The 25470-nt window shown below is 42.1% G+C and overlaps 1 protein-coding gene across 1 annotated transcript in view; it reads left to right on the top strand.

Moving 5' to 3' along the window:
• The window catches only part of LOC134879434 (pleckstrin homology domain-containing family A member 5-like), a 166518-nt gene that overhangs the window by 99635 nt on the left and 41413 nt on the right, over positions 1–25470 (top strand). Inside the window, exons 4-8 of the mRNA XM_063905944.1 lie at positions 3464–3547; positions 12728–12781; positions 18025–18199; positions 22499–22603; positions 24055–24127. Coding sequence (XP_063762014.1) covers positions 3464–3547; positions 12728–12781; positions 18025–18199; positions 22499–22603; positions 24055–24127 — 491 coding nt within the window. The remainder of the gene's footprint in view (positions 1–3463; positions 3548–12727; positions 12782–18024; positions 18200–22498; positions 22604–24054; positions 24128–25470) is intronic.

Raw genomic sequence — 25470 nt, 5'->3', positions numbered from 1 at the left:
TTTTGCATACCTCATGCGACTCTTCTTGTGATTAACACTCAGGAAAGGCTTTTTGCACATCACCCTTCCAATGAGCTCTTCCTGGTGCAAAGTACGCTGGATTGTGGAACGGTGAACAACTACACCATCAGCAGCCAGATGTTGTTGTAGTTCTCTGGAGGTGGTCTGTGGCTTCTCTGTGACCATTTTCACCATCCTTCGCCTGTGCCTTTCCCCTATTTTTGTCGGCCTACCACATCTTTCCTTCACACGGACTGTTCCTGTGGCCTTCCATTTCACAACTACGTTTCTGACTGTGGAGACAGACAGTTTAAACCTGTCAGATAATTTTTTGTACCCTTCTCCTAATTTATAATGTTGGATTATCTTAGCTTTCAGGTCAGTGGAGAGTTGTTTTGAGGTCCCCATCTTGCCACTCCCTAAGAAAGAACCTAGGCCAGGCACAGCCAGCTATTACCTATGTTAAATAGCCTTTTTCATGATTGGTTCCACCTGTCTTTGTAATTGAAGGTCTAATGAGCTAATCAAAGCAATTTTGTGCAGCAACCTGTCAGCTATAAATCCGTACAGGTGTTGAAATGAATGCTATTTATAAGGGTGCCCAAACTTTTGCACATCCCATTTTTTGCATTTTATTTTATTATAATAAAACTATGTAATGCTACCCTAAGAATTTTGGTCTGGAAAACACTAAAACGTCTACATCTTTGTAGGAAAACAAATGTTGTTGCTGTGATCTTCTATCATAAAGGAAAAGCAAATTGTCATGAAATCTCAGAGGGGTGCCCAAACTTTTGCATACCACTGTATATATATATATATATATATATATGTATGTGTGTACTATAAACAGATGTGAGTAGACATTCACAGAGCTCAGGAGTTCAGCAGTCTTATAGCCTGTCGTATAAAACTGTCTCTGAGTCTGGTGGTCTTGGTCCGGATGCTGCGGTACCGTCTGCCAGACGGCAGCAGACAGAACAGATTGTTGCTGGGGTGATGGGGGTCCTTTATTATCCTACCGGCCTTCTTCCTACACCTCTGGGTGTAGAGGTCCTCCATGGATGGCAGCTCCGTCCTGGTGATGTGCTGAGCAGTTTTCACCACCGTCTGTAGAGCCTTACGGTTGAGGGCGGTGCAACTGCCATACCAGGCGGTGATGCAGCCAGTCAGGATACTCTTGATGGTGCACCTATAGAAGTTGCAGAGTATCCTGGAGTATCCTGGAGCATTTCTGATGTGTCCTCGTTTAAACATTTAAAATGTGACAATGGTATAACTAACCTTTTTATGAAAATGATTTACGGCTTGCAGTTTCTTTGGTGTTTTTTTCTTCCAACGGGAGCTTGAGGGAGAACCATGCAGAGGACCGTTTGTGTTCCCCCCGCCACATCAGTGCAGCTCGTTTATCAGCAGAGATGTTTGACATCATGATTAAAGCTACACTCAGGTCCATCCTGTGGCTGCTGAGCTACAGCTGTCTCTTCCTAAATCAAATGCTGCAGCAGACCGAGCTCTCTGTCATCACAGGAAGCATTTGTTTCGTGATAATGATGGTAGGACTGCAGGTGACTCATCTGAGCGTTCTGGAGCTGTACAGGGTAGAGCGGATGGCAGAGACTTCAGTTAACATTCAATAAGGCAGAGCTGACACCACACCTCTTCACACACTCTCTTCACATGCTGTGATGTGTCTTGCAGTGTGTGAGGATACTTCTGATTGAAATTCTGCTTTGAGTCTGAGCTGAAAGCTGCTCTGATGCTTTCTTTACAACACGTCATTTTTTATGATGTGCTTATTCTTCTTCTTGTTATCAGAGGCTGATATGCTTTTGCTCCACGCATCTTTTTTATTTCAAAATATAGACTAGTCGCATCCTCACAGAATACGACAGGTGTGTTCTCCTGTATCATTGTGAGTCACAAGTCTCTGTGTGTGTTACTGTGCAGACGTGTGTGTGTTAAACTCTGACAGCCGGTCTCTGCATCTCTGTGCCGTGGCTTTTCCTCCAGATGCAGCGAACTTAAGTAGTAGAAAAATCCCCCCCTCCCCCCTGACTCCCTGCTGCTCCTGCACATCTGGCCTCTCCAGATATGGGCTAAAAACATGTGAACGCTCAGCCTCCATCTGAACCCAACGTGTTCTGCACTCCCCCCCTCCCACAGGGTTTATTTGGGGATTCTCACTCAGCTGTCACGCTCTGCTCTCCTATTTGTTTGTCTGTCCAGTTTATTTGTGATGGATATGATTGAAGTGTAAGACTTTAAAGCAGTGTAGGGATCTGGCTGAGGTCATAATGCAGTAGTCCATGTGCTTGTTGGCCTGAGGCTGATTTATGATATAACCACACACACACACACACACACACACACACACACACACACACACACACACACACACACACACACACACACACACACACACACACACACACACACAATGCATTTCATCTTTTCCAACCCGATACCTATCATTTAGAAAGAGCCATTCCAGCCTCAGTATGAAAATGGCATCAGGTCCATATCTGAAATCTGAAATAGCTGGATATGGTTTCTAGAAAGACTTGTTGAATGCACTTTTGTTAAAGCTCTCAGCACCACACTGAGGTGTGAGATGTGGCTGACTGATGTTAAACTGTGTTTATAATAATTGGTAATAGTCCATGCTTGTAAGTGAGAGTGTTTCAAACTCTACACTTTCTACATTCCCTTGTCTGTGTGTGTGTGTGTGTGTGTGTGTGTGTGTGTGTGTGTGTGTGTGTGTGTGTGTGTGTGTGTGTGTGTGTGTGTGTGTGTGTGTGTGTGTGTGTGTGTGTGTGTGTGTGTGAGGGTGTCCCACCTTCATCATCCTTGTGATTTCAGGGTTATAACAAATTGTCCTTTTTTTGAAGCGGGGGTGCGGGTGGTGGAGTCAGCAGACTTCTTGTGATGCAGCATATGACTGAGAGAGACACAGCGTGGTGGGGGGGGGGCAGAGGGAGAGGAAGCAGGAATATAAAATGAAGGAAGTAAGAAAGCAACATATAGATATTGAGTTTTTAAATCAGAAATGAAAGAAGTGAGGACCAGAGCGAGAAGTAGAGAAAGATTGATAAGAGACGTGATGATCCGAGAGGATGGGACATGCACAGACGGAAGATCAGAGGAAGCTAAACGGAGGATCGCACCAACAGTGTCTTTCATTCAAATCAATCCACAGACTAAGTCAATCATGAATAATGTGTTCATTAAAATTGCACTGTAATGTCCGGCTGAAGAACTGGAATGTGAATGAATGAAAGAACAAGAGGAGGAGGAGCTCAGACCCAATCAGGACGTTATGCTGAGTTTAGCACCACCCCCCGCTGCAGGTGTGTGTTGTGATGCTGATGTGGTTCTTCTGTATGCTTTGTTCTGGATTTGCCTCCCTGCTGGGTGTAGTTCTGGTGATGCTCTGTCTAACATGCTGTTTCTCTCCCCGCAGCCACAATGAGAGGAAGGTGACCTGTAAGCACCCGGTGTCTGGCGTCCCCTCCCAAGACAACTGCATATTTGTGGTGAATGAACAGTAAGTCTCTCTCTCTCACACACACCCTGCAGCACGGTATCACTATGATCTCTGGACTGATTGGGAGGTCACTGAAACACTTTCAGAGGAGCGTGAGTTATTGTGGGTGTCCGGTGTTACACTGCTAAGTGAATATGAGCAGCATCTGGATCAGTTTAGTGTTTTACCTGTTCTCTGCAGAGCTGGGAAGTAACTAAGTACATTTACTCAAGTACTGTACTTAGGAAAAATGTTGAGGTACTTGTACTTTACTTGAGTATTTCCAGTGTATGCTACTTTGTACTTGTACTCCACTACAGTTCAGACGTAACTGGTGAACTCTTACCCCACTACATTTATTTAATCCCTTTAGTTACTTTACAGATCTGGATTAATGATGGTAAATATAATCAGCCCTTAATTCAGACTTTAGTTCACCTGGAGTAAATTCAGCAGCTACCCTGCAGTATACAAAGCCATTCAAACTAGCTGCACCTTTACCAGCTCTGAGAACACTTTAATGATCAATAATTATAAAACATATCAGAGATATTATTCTGAAATGGACCAATCAAACAATGACTACTTTTACTGTCGCTACTTTAAGTACATTTAGATGAGAGTACTTTCTACTTTCACTGGAGGAACATTTAGAATGCAGGACTTTTACTGTGACAGAGTATTCCTACACTCTGGTACTTCTACTTTTACTCAAGTACAGTATCTGAGTACTTCTACTTTTACTCAAGAACAAGATCTGAGTACTTCTACTTTTACTCAAGTACAAGATCTGAGTACTTCTACTTTTATTTCAGTACAAGATCTGAGTACTTCTACTTTTATTTCAGTACAAGATCTGAGTACTTCTACTTTTATTTCAGTACAAGACCTGAGTACTTCTACTTTTACTCAAGAACAAGATCTGAGTACTTCTACTTTTACTCAAGAACAAGATCTGAGTACTTCTACTTTTACTCAAGTACAAGATCTGAGTACTTCTACTTTTATTTCAGTACAAGATCTGAGTACTTCTACTTTTACTCAAGAACAAGATCTGAGTACTTCTACTTTACTCAAGTACAAAATCTGAGTAATTCTACTTTTACTCAAGTACAAGACCTGAGTACTGCTACTTAACTCAAGTACAACATCTGAGTACTTCTACTTTTACTCAAGTGCAAGATCAGAGTACTTCTACTTTTACTCAAGTGCAAGATCTGAGTACTCCCCCCCTCTGGTTCTGTGATTGTAGAGTTGGCTGCTAAAGTCTCACCTCTGCCTCTCAGAACCAGACCAGAGCTCTATATGTCCCTTCTCACAGTGCTGGCAGCGTCTCAGGGCTACAGTAATCTGGGTATTGTAGCACACTGTTAACACACACTGCTACAGAGCATGCAGCAGGACTGAAGGGCCCGCTGTAAATAGTGAATATACAGAGTGTGTGTGTTACTGGTGTATAGAGCAGAGGGGTTACCATGCTGTTCAAATGAACTGCTAGTCATCAGCTTGTGTGAGCCTTGACATGTTGTTTGATACGTCGTAAGCTTGGGCGATAAATTTGGCCTTTTGTCCATTTGGGAGTATGGTGCTTAGCCTCTCCAGAAGCGCTGTAGCGATTGTGTCAGCAGTCGAGTTCTGGATAGTAGTGAACTCGAAAAACCGCACTTGTACTACACTTTAGCGTCGATGTAGCGTAGCACAAGCACCAGCTGGCAGTAGGTGGATACGTCTGTCGGCTTGAATGGCGATCAAATCAGCGCTGTTTACCTCCTGCAGAATGTAATCCCTCAGCACTGACGACATGCTGTCCAACAGCTCGTTTTGTACTGTCTTTGACGTGCCTTTAAACACGGTGGCGGTCTTCAAGTGCTCCTCCAGCACAGTGTCCAGGGAGGAAACTAAATCCACCATTCCTCTGAAAATACCAGGGTTGACTGAAGATTTTGTCTCGTCAAAAGCACCTCAAAACTTGACACAATCGATTATTTTGCCCAAAATATGCCGGTTTTTATCCACCTCTTCATTGTGTTTCCTCACTGCAATCCTGTGGCCGTCGTCCAGCTGCATAGCAATGTTCACTGTGCCTAGCATGGCTAGCTTCATAGAATTGTCCATGTGTGCCCTGGTGTTCTCATGCTTCCTCACTTTGTCAGACAGGTGCTTCATATCCCTCACTCCAGTTGTTGTTCATGCTACATCTGTCCCCCTGTTTTAGAAATCAAGCAAGGAAAGCAAAATAAGGCATTAGCATGACTGCATCCCGACGGCTTCCCTTTGTCACTAGCCTGCTGCTGCTTGATGACAATATCAGGTTGATCTGGGCCCAGCTCTTTCACCTGAAGTTTGTCCGCCAAACCTCTTCTCTCAAACGGCTCTTGAATGACAGATTTCACAAGTTAGGGACCGGGTTGAGTCTTGGGGTAGTGCTCATGCCCATTGTTGTGATAGCTAAAATGGCGCCTGCAGTGACTGGTCCTCAGGAGCCTTTTTATACATTCATGGCCTGGGGCTATTCTGAAACAGCCCCTCCGGAAGAAGTTTTGATTGAGCTGATTCGCTTCATTTTATGACAGACGTTCATATCTTGAATCAGCAATTGGCTAACCTGCTACCAGTGGCGGCGCCAGAGTACTTTTTTCTGGTTCAACTACGGTGGGGCTAACCCATACAGCGGTGGGGCTCAAATAGACAGACAGACAGACAGACAGACAGAGATGGTATAGTTAATAATTACGTTGTCCTAAAGCCACATATAGTCTACCACACAACAGCCAAGAGTCAAAACACATCTCCAACAGATTAGCCATGCTAATTAGGCAACAAAAGACCGCAGCAAGGAAGAGCACCACCACTACCCAAAAAATGTCGGCAGGCGAAGTTGCGTCCATCTCAACCGAATATTCAAGCCAGCTGTATGTGCCAAACCAGGCAGCATTGAAAGATCTCTGCTGATTACCTATTAGCCTTGAAGGGTACATTTTCCTGATGGGGCGCCGCGGTCCATCCCCGTGTTGTTGGCTAATGTTAGTGGTAGCATTAGCATCATGGCCAGAGTCCGTGCCCGCAGAGAAAGAGAGGCAGTTGGCGTATCAACGCGTGAAAAAGACTGCACTCTATTGTTGTGTACCACTTTGTAATAATTCGTCGAGGTACAATAGTACCATAATCTTCCATAGCTTTCCAGTGGATGTGTCGGTGAGAGCCGAATGGATGGTAAGAGTACGGCGGGACGACTTCACCCCAAGGAAGACGAGTCGTGTTCGCAGCAGGCAAACATCTACTGACTTGTATTTTAATTAATTAATTATTTATTTGAATTCTATATCAACTTGGTCTCCCTTCGTGTTGTTTAATTTCCCTCAAGTGGGCCTGACTCATTGAATATTAGTTGGTTTTATGGTAGGGCTAACGACTGTCTGTCTGTCTGTCTGTCTGTCTGTCTGTCTGTCTTTCTAAAATACTGTATGCTCTGATTAGGATTTTGTTGGAATAACAGCAATGTCGAACATCCCATAACTGATGTTTTCTCTGTCCTCCTTATTTTAATAAAAGTAAGATATAATATATTTCACAGAAAGTATACATCCGATCTGTCTTAGATCAACGCTGTTTGTATTGTTGATCAGCTAATGCTTCTGCTGGATGCTCAACAAAAAAAACCTGTAATATGATCATGCAGGGGACAACATTTTCTTAAACCCCCCCCCACAGAGGTGTTTCAATCACACACACATTTACTGCTCGCAAGTTCATTGGAGCTGCACATTCTGTGGCAGCACTTCTCTTTCTCTCTCTCTCTCTCTCTCTCTCTCTCTCTCTCTCTCTCTCTCTCTCTCTCTCTCTCTCTCTCTCTCACACTCGATATCTTTCACACTCATCCCATTCAACTCCCATTCCAATTATCTCCTCTGCCAAACAGCTCCTGCGTGTGTGTGTGTGTGTGTGTGTGTGTGTGTGTGTGTGTGTGTGTGTGTGTGTGTGTGTGTGTGTGTGTGTGTGTGTGTGTGATTTGTATTTTTAAACGTGTTGAGCAGGGGCGGGGTAAAGGCACAGGTTTAGCTGACGATCTGAAAACAAGGAGGGGATTCCATGCTGGTCGGTTCCATGCTGGTCGGTTCCATGCTGGTCGATCCCCTGCGTTCACTGTTGAGCAGCAGCAGATTCAATGAATCCATCCACAGGTCATTGAAAATATTTACTGTTTACTGTTTTTACGTTCTTCCAGCCTGGTTTGAAGTCTTCTTGAGTGTCATTTTAATCCAGAGATTTTCTGAACCTCCACACTGCCAAGAGGAAGTGCTAATGTAGCAGCTAGCTCAGCGCTGTTGTGATGGTTGGACACTTATCACCATGATGCGTAATTATTATTGGACTGATTACCATGTTCCAAGATGGCAACCACACAGACCATGCATGGCGAAGCAGCAGATGTGGGTCAGTCTGTGTTGTTGATAACATGAGGGTGGGTGGTTCACTGCTGGGCACAGGCGGCAGATGCTATGACATCAGCCTTCATCTTAAACTGGCCGTCTGTAATGGAATGTTCTTGTTTTGTTCCCTTTGACGAGCCTTAGAATTAAACCTGGACGACATCAGGTCCAGAGTTTCAGCATCTTTTGTTTCCAGGTAATGCTCTAAAAAGAACTTCCTTCACACATATGAGATGGAGTTCAGATGTAGGAACAGATGTCTGTAAAGATTGATCAGATGCCAGAACATTGTTCAACAGTAATCCAGACACTTCTTACATCTCTGGAAGGTAATCATTGTGACTACTATTTTATGTTTCACCACGATAACCACGAGTTAGCAGCTTTGCAGAGCAGTGTGCATGCAGGGCAGAGCTTGCTGGAGGACATGGAGACCTTTTTAACCTACAACCCTGCGTTTATTGGATGAAGCCCTCTGCATTGGCCCCTTCTCTGCAGCACTGAAGTGGCCCCTGCTTATCACATGACCTGCAGATATGACCCCCCTGTCCATAAATGCTCCACTGGGGAGGACCAGGTCGGCCAGCAGCTGCAGGGAGGAGACAGTTTGGACATTATCATTGTGTCCTCACGACTGTATTTGGAATGCGTGGCACACATCAGCTGTATTCCACGATGCAGGCGTCTCACTCTCAAACATTCACATGTGAATGATGGGGAGACGGGGGAAGGATTCCAGCGCTGCTCCAGTAACGGCAGCTTCTCTGTCCTCAGTCTCAGAGGGGGCTGACTCACACCTCGTAGAATATATTCCTCCCCCTGCTCTCTGGAGAAGAGAGAGGTGTTTTAGGTAGGAAGGATCATTTCTTTCAGGTTTATTGAAACATGCATTGAACTCTTTTTCAGCAGGCTACTTTAAGGTGATGTGGTAAGTGGCTTTTGGAGGACTGCATTTCAGTTGAATCAGCTTTAAAAGATAACTTTTTACCACAATGTGGTAAAGTGAAATACTGCTTTACCTGTGGATTTCAGTGGAGGTACAAACATTTTATTGATCAAATCCAAGTGAAGAAAAAGATTTCTGAAATGAATGCAGATGAAAAGCAAATTCACACAGATGTTACTAATTTAAATAGGGATGGAATCAAATCAGAGTCTGAAAAAACAGTTCATATTTATTATCCCTTCCCCATCCATACCTGCAAACTAGTCACCTTTCGGCGAAATTCGCCGTTTTCAACTCAAAATATGTCATTGACGTGAATCGTGTAGATCCGAAGAGTTTTTTTTTTTTTTTTTGGGGGGGGGGGGGGGCGGCTGACCGACGACTGACCGACCAATCATAAGCAAGATAAAGTGCTCAGTCGTCAGCGAGTGGTTCTTCTGGACAATTTTTGGGATACGTTACAGATACAAGTTTTGAGGTAGGTCTAGTAGCAGCTAATCTGGCAAAAACATTGTATGCTGTATCATTTTAACGTTGCTGAAGTAAAATTATTTTAGCCAAATAAAGTGTATTAACATGCTTCAGCTTATCAGCTTGTTAGGTTGCTAGCTAACCTCAGTGAATTGTGTTAAAGTTAGCCTAGCTAGACCAGTTCTACGTCACCTCGTTCAATGCGAAAAGAATGCGTTTGTGAAGGCTGATCTCCACAGCATCCGTCCTGTTACTGTTATTACTGGCGGCTGTCATTGTGGTCAGATCTGAGAGGGATGAAAACGAACACGTAATGAACAAATACACATCCGTGTGTGGTTTAGTGAGTAGCTAGTAGTGGTGCAACGGATCATCTTTGATCCGTGATCCGTTCGGATCAATTATTTCGGTTTCGCATTCATCAACTTTTTAGTAGCTACGAAAAGTTTGGAGTTACGAACAAAATCTACAAACGCTGGCGACCGTGTGTAGAGTTTGTTTACGCACATATAACGCTTCACTGTTGGAAATGACAGTATTCATATTGCGCTGTGTTATTAAGACGCAGATGCCTTTGAAACACACGATCTAAAAACGAAAACATGTTTTATATGTAGGCCTAGTAACAATTGTTGGCAATTGGCAGGTTTAAGATCCAGATTAGGTTCATGGTTGTGAATTATCCATGTAAATTGACTCTATAGATTACACGTTCATTCTACATGTTGAATGATGATAGCGTAATACAAATATAGGCTATACATACAATGACAAAACTGCCGTGGGCCATATGTTATCCGTATCCTTTGTTAAAGTTAATGTTCAATAGCTCTATGCCAATGGGAACAACAGAACGTGCGCATTACATATATGGACCAATGCCACACGTTCATTACGGCCGTGGACCGATAAACACTCAGTACCGTACGCACACCAACCGGCATTTGCGTGTTTAACACCTTGTTTAACACTGGCGTTACCGCCGCTTAACTTAAATAATGAACAACTGCTTTTAATTACGACTTGGCCGAGATCTTAACGTGCTGTTCATGCGTTTCCCATGAATAGCCTACTACTATAACTCGGAGCGGAGCAGAATATAATGCGCATGCGCGGCGTTGCTAGGCAACGTGTACAAAGCGAGAGTACAGGTCGTTTTGGTCAGAGCTATGAAGAGAATATATTTGAGGAAGCTCATACATATGATGGATCACCTGCTGCCACCAGATGCTGACACAGACCAAGAAATTCTGCGTTTCAATGTTGACCAGGCGCTTCCCAGTTTTCAGCATGGAGAGGATGTTGTCAAGTGGTGGGCCGTCGTCTTCAATACAGGGAAGGGAAGTACCCTGCACTGTGTCAGGCAGTCAAGGCTGCCCTCTCAATGTTCCATGGTGCCCTGGTTGAGTCTTCCTTCAGTGTCATGGGGACCATCATTGATCAACGATCAACGTCAATGAAGATCTCCACCCTCAGTGCTGTGCAGACTGTTAAATACACTTTGCAGACCAGGAACCAGACTGGGGTGGAAATGTTCAGAAAGGATGATTTGAAGTTTGGGGAGGTAGATGGGAGGTTGTGTTCTAACATTAGTGCAGCTGGAACTAGGGACAAAGCCCAACGACAGGAAAATCAGCTTGTAATCAGAGAAAGGAGGGTTGAGTTTGGCTGCCAGCCATCTACCAGTGCTGCTAGTAATAGGGCAGAGGTGGTGGAGAACGATAGTGTGGCCGGAAAGAGGCATTTTCCCATTCAAAATGTTTTTAACTGACCAGTTTATGGGTCAATAAATGTGCCATTGTTACCATAAGAAAATGTTGTCTTTTCCCTTTATTTTCTTATGGGAGTACACCAGAATGCTTAATTTACATGTTAAAATAGCAAATTTGGCTGGGGGGGATGCCCACAGACCCCCCTACAACGGTTTAGTTTGTCACCTTTTTCAGCCCTTCTGAGTTTGCAGGTATGCCCATCTCTCTCATTCATATCTCCTAATAACCATTGTATTTCTATCCTGCTCTGCCAGAGGCCGTTCTCTGGCTGCTGACAGCTCTACAGCTCCTCAAACGTCACTCAGAAGGAGTTTAAATTCTGAGGTTTCTAAAACCCACATCCAGACAGTGGGTCCTCCTCTCATTAGAATGTGCGCTGTGGACCTCCAGCTTTTATTAATGACTCTTGGGTTTCCTTTCTCCCTGCTCTGTGATATATTTTAACTCACTAATATCTTGTTCAGCTCCTCTCCCTTATGTTTTATTAATATCCTCCTGCTCCCAACATCTTCACAAGTTTATCTCAAAGATATGTCCCACAAATTTGACAATTAGTCTCTTCCTGCTTCCTCAGTCTCCTCTCTTAATTATTAACACGTTCCGCTCACATGTCTCCAGAGTCGGGTTGTACAAATAACAGAAAGATAGGCACTGGCAATAAAAAAAGAAAATTAAAACAGACAGAACTTCTGAGAGAAGGATAAAATGAAGACAAAAAGAGGAACGAGATATTGGCTAATGGGAGGCTCGGAATGATCAAAGCCGTTCTTGGGAACGCTGATGGAAGAAAGAATGGCTTTAAATGAATAATCAGATACCGGGAGGGAGGAACTGCTATGTTGGTAATATGGGTAAAAAGTGTAGTGTTTGACCAGACACCCATCCTGTTTTCACTGTCACTGCTCCACCTGCACACACACCGATGAGCATAATGATGGGATTCACTTATTAACAGTATGGACAGGATCAACCTGTCTGAGCTCCTGTTGTTGTCACATATCTACCTTAGAGATTACAGGATTTTATTTTTGAGATATGTTACCAAAGGCCCTACCTTTAGAGAGCCATGTGCAGCCCCATCTATACATGTTCAGGTTGTGTGTATTTATGTTATTTCTGTTTTATTTATTTAGGATTCTGGATTACAATTCTAATGTTTCAATGTTCTTAAGAAATAAAGTACATTGCTATTTGAAAACCTTTTGTTGTATTGCCATGCTATTACATTATCATTACATTAGTGGCATAAAATGATTATTAATAATAATAATAATAATAATAATAATAATAATAATCAATTTGATTTATAAGCACACTTTTCATTTGAATAAACAAAACTTATAGCGTGCTACAGAATAAAATGGTAGCAACAAAAAATAAAACGTTTTATTGCAATGACTTCTGGTACATAGTTTTGAAGTTATGATGACCTTCACTAACATGTTATCTTGTGTTTTGCCTTTTTCTTCCCTTTTTAATGTTTTTATTTCTGTCCTTTTTTTTCATGGCTGAATTGTTTTTAATTTCATATTCGCAATTTATATGTTTTCCATTCTCTCTCCCTCTCCTATTCTGTTTCTAGCACAAATCATGGGAAGCTTGTCCACCCTGTCAGGGCCATAGAGGCTCTCAGCAGGTAACCCCCCCCCCCCACTAGAGGAGCTGCTTAGCTTCTGCTTCCCTATTGGCTTCCTGCTTTAATACAAGTTTGCTAGTGTCAGCGACTAAACCTGAGAGGTAGCATGCACACTGAGGCGCTGCTGACCCGTCACATGAGGAGATCAGTGTCCACATGTGCTGAAATAAAACACTATGGAGCTTTAAAAAGAATATGAAGGATATTTAGGTGTTTCTTTCACCCTCAAATCTCCTGCTGCTGATGTAGTTGATAAGGCGACAAATCATAACTTTAAACACTATTATACCCATCACCCCCACTCCATGTAATATTCCCCATACTGTAGACCACTGATAAAAGCTACAAACCAAACGCATTGGTCTCGCAATCGGTGGTTCTTTATAAGAGTAGCTGTTCTTCATGTATCTTCGAAGTTGTGACAGATTCCCTGTCATCATTTAATCACCTGACTGTTTCTGCTTTGTTTAGGTTCCTATAGAAAAGCTTCCTAGCATTTCTCTATAGCCTTCAGCTCCCTGACCTTGTCTGTGTGGTCCCAAAAGTGGTCCCAATGTCTTTAGCTGCCTCTTGTGACCTGTGCTGAAAGCAGCCAGTAGTATCCAGGTCTCGGGGGAAGCCATGTGATGAAGAAGAAGCCAAACTCCTAACAAACTTGCTTGAGTCACCTAGAGAGAATAATGGGTGCAGCTAAGGATCAGCCGGGTAACTATCCCATCCCCAAAAAACTAAACTTTTAACTTCCAAACTAGGGAAATGTCCACTTACTATATCTCGTCTTTATTTACGTAATCATATAGTAATACAGTAGATTAGATTAGATAGAACTTTATTCGTCCCGAAGGAAATTCTTTTTGCCAGGTTGATCCAGAATGACAAAACAGAGAATACAGATACATGTGTGTAAAATATGCAATACACAATGAGTCAAACATACAAAATACTAAGTGTAAAGTGAAACAGTGCCCCACATAGAGAATAAGTAGCTGTGATGGTGACAAGTCATATTGCACATTCAGTAAAATACTAAATACTAATACTAATTGCTCATCATACTGGATTAAATTAAATTAGGTTGGATTAATTAAAATTATATTCAGTTTAAAGTACTAATATTAGCTGCTTATCATTATGGGACCCTGTACCAACTCAGAACCTACGGAACATTCCGTTTGTTCTCTTTCTGCTGGGTTTTTCCACTAGATTTGACCATTATTGTACATTGCACTAAAAGAGCGAGGCAAGCAGTTTTCCCCATGCTTCTAGATACACTTGTACTTCTGTAGCGGACACAGAGAGCTGATATTGATCTTCTCATGTTACAAGCAAACCACCAGGCTGCTGATAGCTCCAGTAAAGCATCATTTGGTGAAACCTTTACAAACAATGAAAGGACTAACAGAGGATGCCTCCTCAGCTTTGTTTCCAGCTCCATTCATCTTCAGTCCCAGGTTCCCCTCCTCTGAGACGTCCTCCCCAGTGCCTGCCTCTCTCTCTGCTAACACTAACTGTATTTCAGACTCAGTGTGATTGCTTGATGAGCCGCTCTGCAATGCTAATGCTCAAATGATCTTCTGTATGATCGATGTGAATGCCAACCTCAATAATAACCCTGTGTGTGATGTCATAGCAACTAAAGTTTTGTGTTGGAACCAAACCAAATGAGATACCTCTTCCTCCTGCAGTGTGAGAACGCCTCTGCTCAGGTCTCTCTCTCAGCGACTCTCCTTCAGCTGAAACTTTACATGTGAACAGAGTTGGTTGAATTGAGAAACACTAAAAAAAAGAGGATGTCATTACTGAGAAACATATCATAGATATTTCCCTTAGTACTGCTGTCAGTTATCTTTTATCAGACTAAGAGCTCTCAGCTTCTATTTGATAGATACTTATGTTAAAGATAGAGCTTTTTTGTGTCCTGTTTTAAGTTATCATATCTAAGAGTTATCCCTGTTTTCTTTTCCGCTTGTGTTTAAATGTGCTTCTTCTGCTATGTTCCCTGTTATCCTGATAAGTTCAGAATATTGTATGTCTTCAGAGCTTTTACTCGCTGTGCTGCACTCTTTTAGAGAAACTCTGCTTTGATTCAATATAAAGTCCAATCCCTTTACCTTTACATTGTTCAATTGCTGGGCTGATGTCATTGAGGTCAACACTCACTGCAGACATGTAAACATTAGGGTCCGCCTAAATATCAAAGGCTGATTATCTTCCTAACAGTGCAGCCTTTACCTGAGAGATGAGGGCAGGTAAAGTGAGTCGGGGTTCTGCAGGGGTGTTTGTTAGGTACTTTAAGTTTGCTCAGTGTAGCTAATCTCTGTTGTCACATGTTCCCCTGCTAAGGGCTTTGTTAAGCACAGATGCTAAGGAGCAGCTTTTGAGTGTTGTTCACTGCTCTTACAGTTTATTTTAGTTTGTCTTCTGAAAGTGGCATCTCTGGGGGACAGTACATCTTGACATTGGGATTATAATTTAACTGCAGCTCACAGTTTTTAATTGTGAGTGATGTTAGCTATAGTGTCATCATGTGACCTAAGTGTGGAGCATTGGAGCATAATGTGGCTGTTTATTAGGGGCGGGGGGGTCCTGACCCCTGGATTGGAAGAACAATGTTTATTAGAGGGAAGACAATACTGTTGAAGCCAAAAGCTAAAAGCGGCATAGAGCAGACATTTAGGAGGTTAAATCAGACTAAGGAACACTACAAACAATTTGATCAAACTTTTGGTGCTACATGTTTTTTTCAATGCAAAGCTGGAGTTTCCACACCATCCATATCCTGATCTGACCATGCAGCTATGAGCCCTGGATGAGGCTTTATTATTTGTCTGTCTCTATTATATAATAATATAATAAACTATTATAGTTTGTAGCTGGGGCCAGTCTGAAATGAAAGACAGAGGGAGAGAGAGGCTGTGGGATCAGAATGTGACTGTTGGTGTTTGTTCTGCTCTGGATGGAGGACTCTTGTGTCTGGAGGCAAGTGAAAGCCTCCTCTGTCAGTCACAGTCCATCAGCTGACGATTCGCTGGACACTGAAGGAGACACAGAGAGGGAGACATTCAGAATATCCGCCTCTGGCGACAATGGCTCACTGTTTTCTAAAGGCTTAATGCCTTTGCTTGCACACACACATACACACACACATTGGAGATTGGTGTATGTGCATGTTTCCAGCCCAGCAGTTTCCTTACCAAATATAGGTTGTTTTAATGTAACCCCCTCTAAGAGCTAAGTATTAAATGTAACGAGTGAACTTGTCTTTAGAGCTTTGGCCTTAGTGAAGTGTGTGAGTGCTCTACAGAGTCTACTATTTAAATAAATGGCATTTAGTGCTCTGATATCCAGCACTGCAAAGAACATCTATTTGTCAAAAAATGCCATTGAATATTTTAAACCCTAAGAATATTATTATTATTATTATTATTATTATTATTATTATTATTATTATTATTATGCATCATTCCAACAGCTTCATGTGACTAAACGCTGTTGAGTCGGCTTAAGTGCAGCCGAGGATCAGAGCTGTCAGAGAGGAGAGGATCTGCTAATGCAGTTCATAATGCAGATGGTTGGCCGGCCAATCACGCTCCATCTGGCTCTGCAGATCTAATCAAACTACTATACTGTTGTACAGTCAGGTAACTGAGAGGGTGTCTTATGAATCTTTGGAAAGGCAGACCAGTTCAGAGTACCCATCAGCAGTGTGTGTGTGTGTGTGTGTGTTACAGGTGTACTTAGTAGCATAAGCATCAAACTACAAAAACTCTGTTCTGATGAGATCAACAAGATAAAGCAGGTCTTATCTCAACTTCGATTCAGTTGTATCTCCACTGGAGCATAAACTTAGGTAAAGCCTGCAGGAGAGTGTGTGCAGTCAACCTGAATCACCTCAATTGCCACATGGAATGCTTTACTTTACCATGTATCGAAGACACACTCTTGTCCCGGACACACTCTTGGTAATGGCGGTTACTTTGCCCTGTAAGTGATCCGTACTCTTCCCCTGCTGCAGGGATGTTCGTGCAGCCTTCATCAGTCCGACCCTGCACCTGCAGGCTTTACAGTCTGAATGGTCTCCACCTGCTGCTCGGCTAGAATATGTTTCCTTCTAGGAAGTGATGAGGCAAATGTTATAATTAAAACCATGAGATTTTATTGTATTGTGTCAATACTGTGTTGGTCGTAACAGGACATACCAGTTACTGTATGCTCCTCTGTTAAATCGATGAAAGTCCATCCTGAGCTGGAGGACACCCTGTAATGAATCTTTAATATTGGAGCAGTCTCTGTATGCCAGGTGTATTTCTTATTGTGTTACTCACTTAAATTGAAATGTTTGAGGATGTCGCATTTGAAATCATAAAAACACACAGAAAAAAGAAATGTTGTGTCCTTTAACAATCATTAGAAGATGGATAATGAATTGAGTTACTGTGCTTTGTTTATATGTGGTTCATCCTGCTGACACTGCTTGGTTGGTTTAATCAGACTGAGGGACTCTGAACGACTTTAGCCATTTTCATTCTATCCGAGTGGAGGCTAAAAACTTTGAGCTGGCTATATTTGTCAGATCAAATTGTCAGGACATATGGGCATGTTTTAGAAGAGACTCCCTGAGGTTAATATCTGTGATTCAGTCTCTGTCTGTTTCTGGCTCTCGTCTCTACCTTCCTCTCATCCTCGTCCTGCCACCCCGTGAGGGTCCTGACAGAGATAGTGTGTCATTAGGAGAGGGTCTGCAGATGACACGGGGGAGTGTTAGGTAGCTGTGCAGCGAATTCTGACATATGACCTACATGCTTTAATATACACATGAACTTCTTGAAGATTTGAACCCAAAACTTAACTTTTCTAGATATATTCAACCAAAAACTTCTTTGTATATCTGTTGTGAACTTGTGAATGTGTTACTTGGCTGAATATCTGTTGGTAAAACCTGGTATTATCAGTGTGTATCTCTGTGTGTGTGTGTGTGTGTGTGTGTGTGTGTGTGTGTGTGTGTGTGTGTGTGTGTGTGTGTGTGTGTGTGTGTGTGTGTGTGTGTGTGTGTGTTATATCACTTTGCTGTTCCCAGTCTTGCTTTAAATGTATTGCTGTAATTTGCACTGTTGAAAATGACAGCAACAAACACTGAAGCTGTGGCCCATCCTCTGAGCTCTAACTGGACTTGGTGCTGTTCTTTTTTTTGTATTCCAATCTGTGACTGACCCCCACCCCCTCTGTCTTTCGCCCTGTGGCAGGGCAGCACCTCAGGCCTCCTCAGATCAGGGCAGCAGCAGCGACAAGAAGGAGCGTCCCATGAGCACCATGAGCGAGGCCTCCAACTACACGGGGGGGTCCGACTACAGCACCTTCCCTGGCAGTCCGGCCACCACCGCCACCAGCACCGCCCTCACATCCACCTCGTCCACACGGGTTGGTCTCCCATCAGTTCTTACAGCATCACTCTGTTCATCATGGCTATTATAATATCACATTAGTCAGGCATCAGCAGACAGGTTATCTCTTCAGACAGCTGTCACTAAAGACCATGGGAAACATTTCCTCATAAACATCAGCATGGCTAGCTCCCTGCAACATGAGAAGACAACTTTAATACTCAGCATAAAGTTCCCCTCTCCTACACCACTTTGTTTTACTAGTCTGCGTTTCACTGTGCATTACCATACTGTATGGCATTCTCCTGAAGCACAGCTATAATGTTACGCCATGTGATGGGTCTTATGAATCTTCGGAAAGGCAGACCAGTTCATAGTACCCATCATCAGTGTGTGTGTGTGTGTGTGTGTGTGTGTGTGTGTGTGTGTGTGTGTGTGTGTGTGTGTGTGTGTGTGTGTGTGTGTGTCTGCGTGTGCGTGTGTGTGTGTGCATCCATTTTCCCAGCAGCATTATCCAACTATCGTAGAAATGTATGATAGTTCCATTTAATTTTATATGGCACTGTAAGTTTCTTCTGCAGTTAGACTTTCCCACAGTTTCAATCCACATCTCACTAATGAAATTCACATCAAGCTATCAAAAATATTGACTTCCTGAGAAAGACAAATGGCTCTCTCTCTTTAACCTCTGTTAACTTTGAAGTTTAGCTTGTAATTACCATCTTTGCCTCTCTGGCCATCATTTACACCACTGTAGTGTAAATTACTTTGTTGAATACAGTCAGTCTGTCTCTCTGTTCTTTGATGTAGCAGCCCCCTTACCCTCTCCCTTTGTTTTAGTATCCTGTAATGTAGAATTTGATTGGCTGTTCCCCTTCTTCTTTCCCTTTAAGAATCTGGTTTAATGTTTGATTGTGGTTAGATCCTTGTACAACATTGGTTGTGCAGGTTATCTGGCCTCCAGCTGGAATTGATTCTGTTAAATGCTATACCTTTTATTAAATTAACACAACTTTGATTTGAAGCTTGTAGCTTTGTTCTTTTCTTACCAGAACGTGATTAAGTGTGGAATTCCAGAACACCAACTTAAACTGAGTAGTTCAAAATGATCTGAAAACTATAGCAAATCCAAGATGTGAAATACAGACAGAACAGGTGACAAGGTGTGGTGCCCAGAACCTACAGGAGCTCACGCTGAAATGCATCAATGCTGGGAGATTACACCTTATTTAATTAGATATCATATTGTGCAAACATTCCCGAGAAGCATGGACACCATACCGTCACATTCTCCTTTGTGTGCGCTACACACTGAAAAAGTCAAATGTTGACTTGAATTAAATGTATTATGTCAACAGATTGTACATAACTGTATTAGGTTAGTTGAAAGCAATGTCATAAGTAAAAAAAAAAAAAAATGTGTTCAACTTAATATTATTGCTTTCAATTAATTAATTAATTAATGGGGTTTTTTTGTATTTATTCTGCTATTACAATATGAGTACAGACAATTTATGAATCTGACAAACAAACAAAATGAGTAGAAGCGGGAGGGCAGAAATCATAGCTTATACAGAAAGTAGCCCTCCCGTTAGTCATCCAGTTGCAGGAAGAAAAGAAAAGATAAATCAGTAATTAAATGCGCACAGAAAAACAAAATTCTATATATACATACATACAGTACATACACCCAGTTTACGGGGTGAAAAGAAAATAATAAAGTAAAAAATGTATTCCTTCAAGTCCATGTTCAGATAACAGGACAGTATCATTTCTCATCCTATTTTTAGATAAACTATGATACAGTTATATGAAATTTGTTAACATAATACATTTTATTAAAGTCAATGTTTCAGTTTTTTGATCGCACAAACAGTGTCGGAGACATCTTAAAGGAATAGTAACGCATGTTGCTAAATATCTGGAAAGACCAAATCCTGTAGCGTGAAAAGGGTTGTGCCTGGTAATGGGTGCGCCGACGAGCTACAGCCAATGAGAGCGCAAGACACCGGGTGAGGAAAAGCCCCGGGGACGAGCTGCACAACTTTGTAAAAAGAAGAAGAAGCGTTGTCCAACACAACAAGTTGACACAGCAGTTTGAAACCTGATTTTGAACTGTAAAGTTGTAGCTAGGCTACACAATTCACTGAAGTTAACATTAGGTGATGTGCTAACAAGCGTAAGCAAAGTAACTTATTGACAGTTTCTAGGTAAAACGTAATAACGTTCAAAATCCGCGTCATTTCCAGTGTCAGATAGTGTAGTGTGTGACCCCCCTGTCGCCGTTCAATCGCGTAGTGTGCACACCACAATGACTTCAAGACTCCCGAGCGAGTTGTGTAGTGTGAACTGGCAAGCGATCTGACGACTTTGACTAGTTATCCAGCTCTTTGGCACAAATCACACCTACACAGGTCACTGCGCTCAGATTACAGCCTGTCCCTCATAAATGTTGAGTCAAGCTAACAGATCAACAGGAGATTAATATATGCATGGGAAGATCAAAACAGATGCTATGCTTCCATGAATAAGTGATGCGTATAAACGCTCACACTGGCCAAAAGAAAACGTTTCTCTGTGAGATTTTCCAGTTGCTCGAATAGTTATTAAAAAGTTAACTAAAAGACAGGATGTGGATTTTTCACTTAACCAATGACCCCTCCCTTTCAGTTTGCTGTTATGTAGCAGGAATAACAAATGTGCCTCAAAGGTCTTCATAGCCTCTTATTGCATGGCTTAGTTATATCCTCGATTCTGATTGGTCAATCCAGAACATGTGACACCTTGTTAAACCAGTAGTACAGACCGCTATCAAGGACTGTGACGTCTGTTGTCAAATACGAAGCGCTGGACGTCAGATAAATCGCCAGAAGAACACAGACAGAAAGGAAACTAACAGGAACACGGTCTTGGCTATGTAGGGTTTAAGGACTTGTAAGTGGATCAAAAACTGTGAACAGACTTGAACAGATACAGAAAACCTCCGTAAAGTGTTTGTTGTCGCAGTTCCAGCTGTTGGTGCGCCGTGGAACAGAGTTTTTTTTTTTTTTTCTTAACGGAAGAAATACGATAATTTTTGAGTCAATCAAATAATTTCAATTAATATTGGGAGTCGAGTCGTTAGGTTCTTTAGTAGCTGGCCGTGTAATAAGCGGGATAATGTGCAGCATACAGTTTAGGATGTATGCTGTCCTCGTGCTGCGTTCTCTAGCTTGCAGAACTAGACAGCTAGCTAACAATGTGTCGCCTAATAAATAAAGTTGATGAACTCAAGCGAGGCAAGAAGTGTTGGTTTTTCTTCCGTTTACTTTGTTCACCAAGCAAGTATTTATACAGGACATTCGTTTTTGTAAAACTGAAAACAAACAGAAACAAAGGATACATAAATTTCACGAAGATAATATCACAGTACATAGCAGGTAGCATGATACCACGAGAGCTAGCATAGCTAAGTGACATTATCATAGAGCATGTAGAAACTAATATTCATCGTATATTCCTAATTATTTACATGGCATTGAATGTACTAACAAATGATAGACACTTACAGACTAATAATGTCCAAAGCTCACGCGTGAAAAGGTAGCTCTTCGAGGAGGAATTTCGGCAGTGGCTGAATCCGTGTGCTCTTCTAACTGAGGTCAACTCGTCAATGAAAAAGAAACTAAACCTGCGTGACTTTGTAAATAATACTGTTCACTAGGTGGCAGTATTTCCCCACATATAAAACCCAAAGCTACCAAAAGCTTATGGAGGGCAGAACAGGAAGCCTGACCTCTATTTTAGACCACCAAGTTTAGTAGCCTTACCTAAGCTTTACACAGTGCTAGATTCTGTCTCTAGTGCTACAGTCATGAGAACAAACTGCCTCCAGTAAATCACTACCACACATTCACAAACTAATGAATTCTAGATGGTTCTAACGGTAAGGTCATGATGTTTGTTTCCAATTCAGTCTTAATCAAAGAAATCCTTCTCTTTTTTTCTTCCGTTGGCTGAGTTAAAGAGCGTTTGTGCTGCAGTGCTGCATTTCTTAGTCAGTGAACCATGGTGTATGCGGGACGTGAGATATGCTGTGTGGAGCAGCTGAGAGTCTGCATCAACAATCGTCCTTTTTGGATTTTTTTCTCTATGCCTGTGTCTCTGGAGTTCTCTGCAATGTTCCTACTGTCAGAGATGCACGGTGGGAATTTAGATTTAGATTATTTGGAGTGACTTGTGTATTCAGAAAACTGTGAATTTCAGTAATTGTAATGTAAAGTTTCTTTTGTATAGCTCGATATACAGAATATGCACACATTTTCCATATTGATTACTCATTCCTGTGTTTCTAAAGCCCTCTAGGTCTTCCAAAAAAATCCACAACTTTGGAAAGAGGTCAAACTCCATCAAGAGGAACCCCAATGCCCCTGTGGTGAAGAGCAGCTGGCTTTACAAACAGGTGCAGCATTTCTCTAAACATTATTGGATGTGCTTCACTCTTTGTTGGACTGAACGGACAGAGAGCTAATTTACTAATGAGCTAAAGATGAGAATTATTGTCTTTATAATTGGAACCCAAAATTTCATAAGCAGTTTTATAATATATGTATTCTCATACTCAACTATTTTTTTTACTAAAGTTCCATAACAGTGTTTTTGATGTTTTAAAAATATATATATTTCCCAGTATTAGTGCTGTAATACCTGAGACTTGTGAAGTGTGTGTTTTTTGCCACTGTACCGACCACACAGCTGCTGTTTTCCATTCAATTAACAGAAGTATTAAACCCAGTTTCACAGGATCTGAAACACACACATTTAAAACAGTACTGTAAAGAAAAGATAATATAACGTATAGTATTCCTTTTGTGTCTGCGTTGGTTGATTTCAACTCTGAACAGAAGAAGAAAAATCTAAAAAACAGGACCGCTGAGATAGTTTGACATTAATGTAATATGTATGAATCCGTGGTGCGCTCTGGTATGGCACTTTGAGATCCTCTTTTACTTAATGAACAGAAAATACAGTTTTTCAACTTTCAACAAGTCAGTAACATTTTCCTGTTCTGGATATGTTCTGTGATCTCAAAAGCTGTGGCACTGGCTGTGGCACTGTGCCCAGAGACAGCCCAGAGTTCAATTCAACTGCTCTGTGGCCAGTGATGGGCAAGTTACTTCCAAAATGTTACTATTCTACCCGCACAATTATTTCTCTGGTGTCAGAATGTCTCGCAATGTTTGTGAATTCTTAAAAACAAAACACCACATCATTTCAGAAACAATGCGTTATATTACTGCGTTACAGCAAAAGGTAATACATTACTGTAACTCCATTACTTTTGTAACGCGATACACCCAACACTGTCCGTGGCCCTTTGATGGTAGCTGCAGACGGTGTCATGAGACACATTTTTTTTTTGAAGTCACAAGTTGCCCCTTTCCCAACAAAGCAGTTCCAGGGCCAGATCGGACCTAGTGCCCGATAAGCATCGGTTCTTCCTGTTCCCACCGTAGCGGGGCGTCTCTTGACTTCACAGCAGCCTGGCTCTCTCCTCCCCACAGATCTGTCAGCCACAGTCCCCACCCCCCACAGAAGAAATGTCATCAGTGTTTACCCAAAGCTCCTCACATCCGGATTTGCTGACAGTGAGAGAATGGTTATGAAATGGTGGTGTTGTTACTGCATTACAGAAACCCCCCCCCCAACAAAAAAAACAAACAGATAAAACAGAGCCATTTGTCTCAGCGGGGGGGAGAGAGCTGGGTAATGGAAGCAGCACGAGGGAGAGACAGCATGGGGAGATCAAAGCAGAGGTGGACACGATGTATGTAGGCTATGTGTGTGTGAGAGAGAGACAGGCTGGCTGGCTGTCTTTAATGATGAATTCTCTGTGACCTCTGACCCCTGCAGGACAGCACAGGCATGAAGTTGTGGAAGAAGAGGTGGTTCGTTCTGTGTGACATGTGTCTCTTCTACTACCGTGGTGAGGACACACACACACACACATACACACACACACACACACACACACACACACACACACACACAAACACGTGTGATGAGGGCTCTCAATTTAAATGGGTTCATTGTCAAATCCAAAACAAGTTGTCCATGTTTTGTTTGAGTGTAATTTAAAAAAGCACGTATATTTACAGGATCATACAACTCATTGTCAAAGATCTTCTAATTTTAAACTCTTTTTGACATGATAAACTAAGAGAACATTTCAAATATATATATCATCAGATCAGCAGCAGGGAGTCAGGGGTCAGCAGGTTAAGTGTCCTTGCCAGGTAAAATTAGACAACCTGATTTTCGCTCACTTTTATAAATCCCAAGCTGCAGAAGCATTTATTTCGAACTTTACATTCACAGAAGCTCCTATCTTCCTCTGCTGAGTCTCCTGCACCCTTGAGAGAGATTTTCCTATTTCCATAAATTGACAAATTAGCCGCTCCTAAAGCGCAATCAGCTGCTGCTTTCATGACAAGCCCAAGGGAAAATTGGATGTTTATTGGCTTAGCCAGGCAAAGCGGAGAGGAGAGGCGTCATCGGGAAGGACAATGAGGAACTCGGCTTTTCTATTATAACCTCTTTTCTTTCTATCTTTCTCCTGCTTGCTCTATCAGGTTATTCTAACCATCTCTTGTCACTCAGGTCGGGCGATTTGTGCAGCATTTTGAGATGTTTTACCCAGTTCTTTTTGTATGAGCAGGGATGATTAACATCCTAATTAAGATCTCATCGACACTCTCATCTACATGAATTAAATGTGTTAACATGCACTAAAATAATTCCATTATTACCGTGGGGAGGCAATTGCGCTGTCATAGCATCGCATAAAGCTCTTTATCTGGCCATCACTTTGTTTGTCAGAACGACCTGATAAGCAGAGATGGATTAATCCTCTGTGAGATGAACGAGGGGGAAACTCACAGCCTGAAGCCTGACAGGAGGTCAGATCAAAGACGAAGAAATAGTGAATTAACATGTCACGTTTTAAAAAAATGTCTGACATGATCTGGGCTGCTGTGGCTCAGGAGGAGCAAGACTCCACATGTGGAAGTGTCCAAACAATGCTCCACTAACAGAAACCGTGGCTGGTGTGAAAGAGCAAATGAGAGGTACATTATAAAGCACTGTCCATTAACGCAGAAACACTGCATATAAATGCAGAACACTTATTAGAGGAGACTCTTTGTGCCATGTCTGCAATCAGTTTGAATATGTTGTTCCATACCATGCTGTTTGTTATAGAGGAAAAGATGTACATAAGAAGTGCAATCATTAAATTGATTTACAGCTGGTTTCTGTTCTGTACATAAG

Source organism: Eleginops maclovinus, chromosome 17 (assembly GCF_036324505.1).
Source record: "Eleginops maclovinus isolate JMC-PN-2008 ecotype Puerto Natales chromosome 17, JC_Emac_rtc_rv5, whole genome shotgun sequence".
In the NCBI taxonomy this organism is placed as follows: domain Eukaryota; kingdom Metazoa; phylum Chordata; class Actinopteri; order Perciformes; family Eleginopidae; genus Eleginops; species Eleginops maclovinus.
This window is presented reverse-complemented; position numbering and strand designations above follow the sequence as displayed.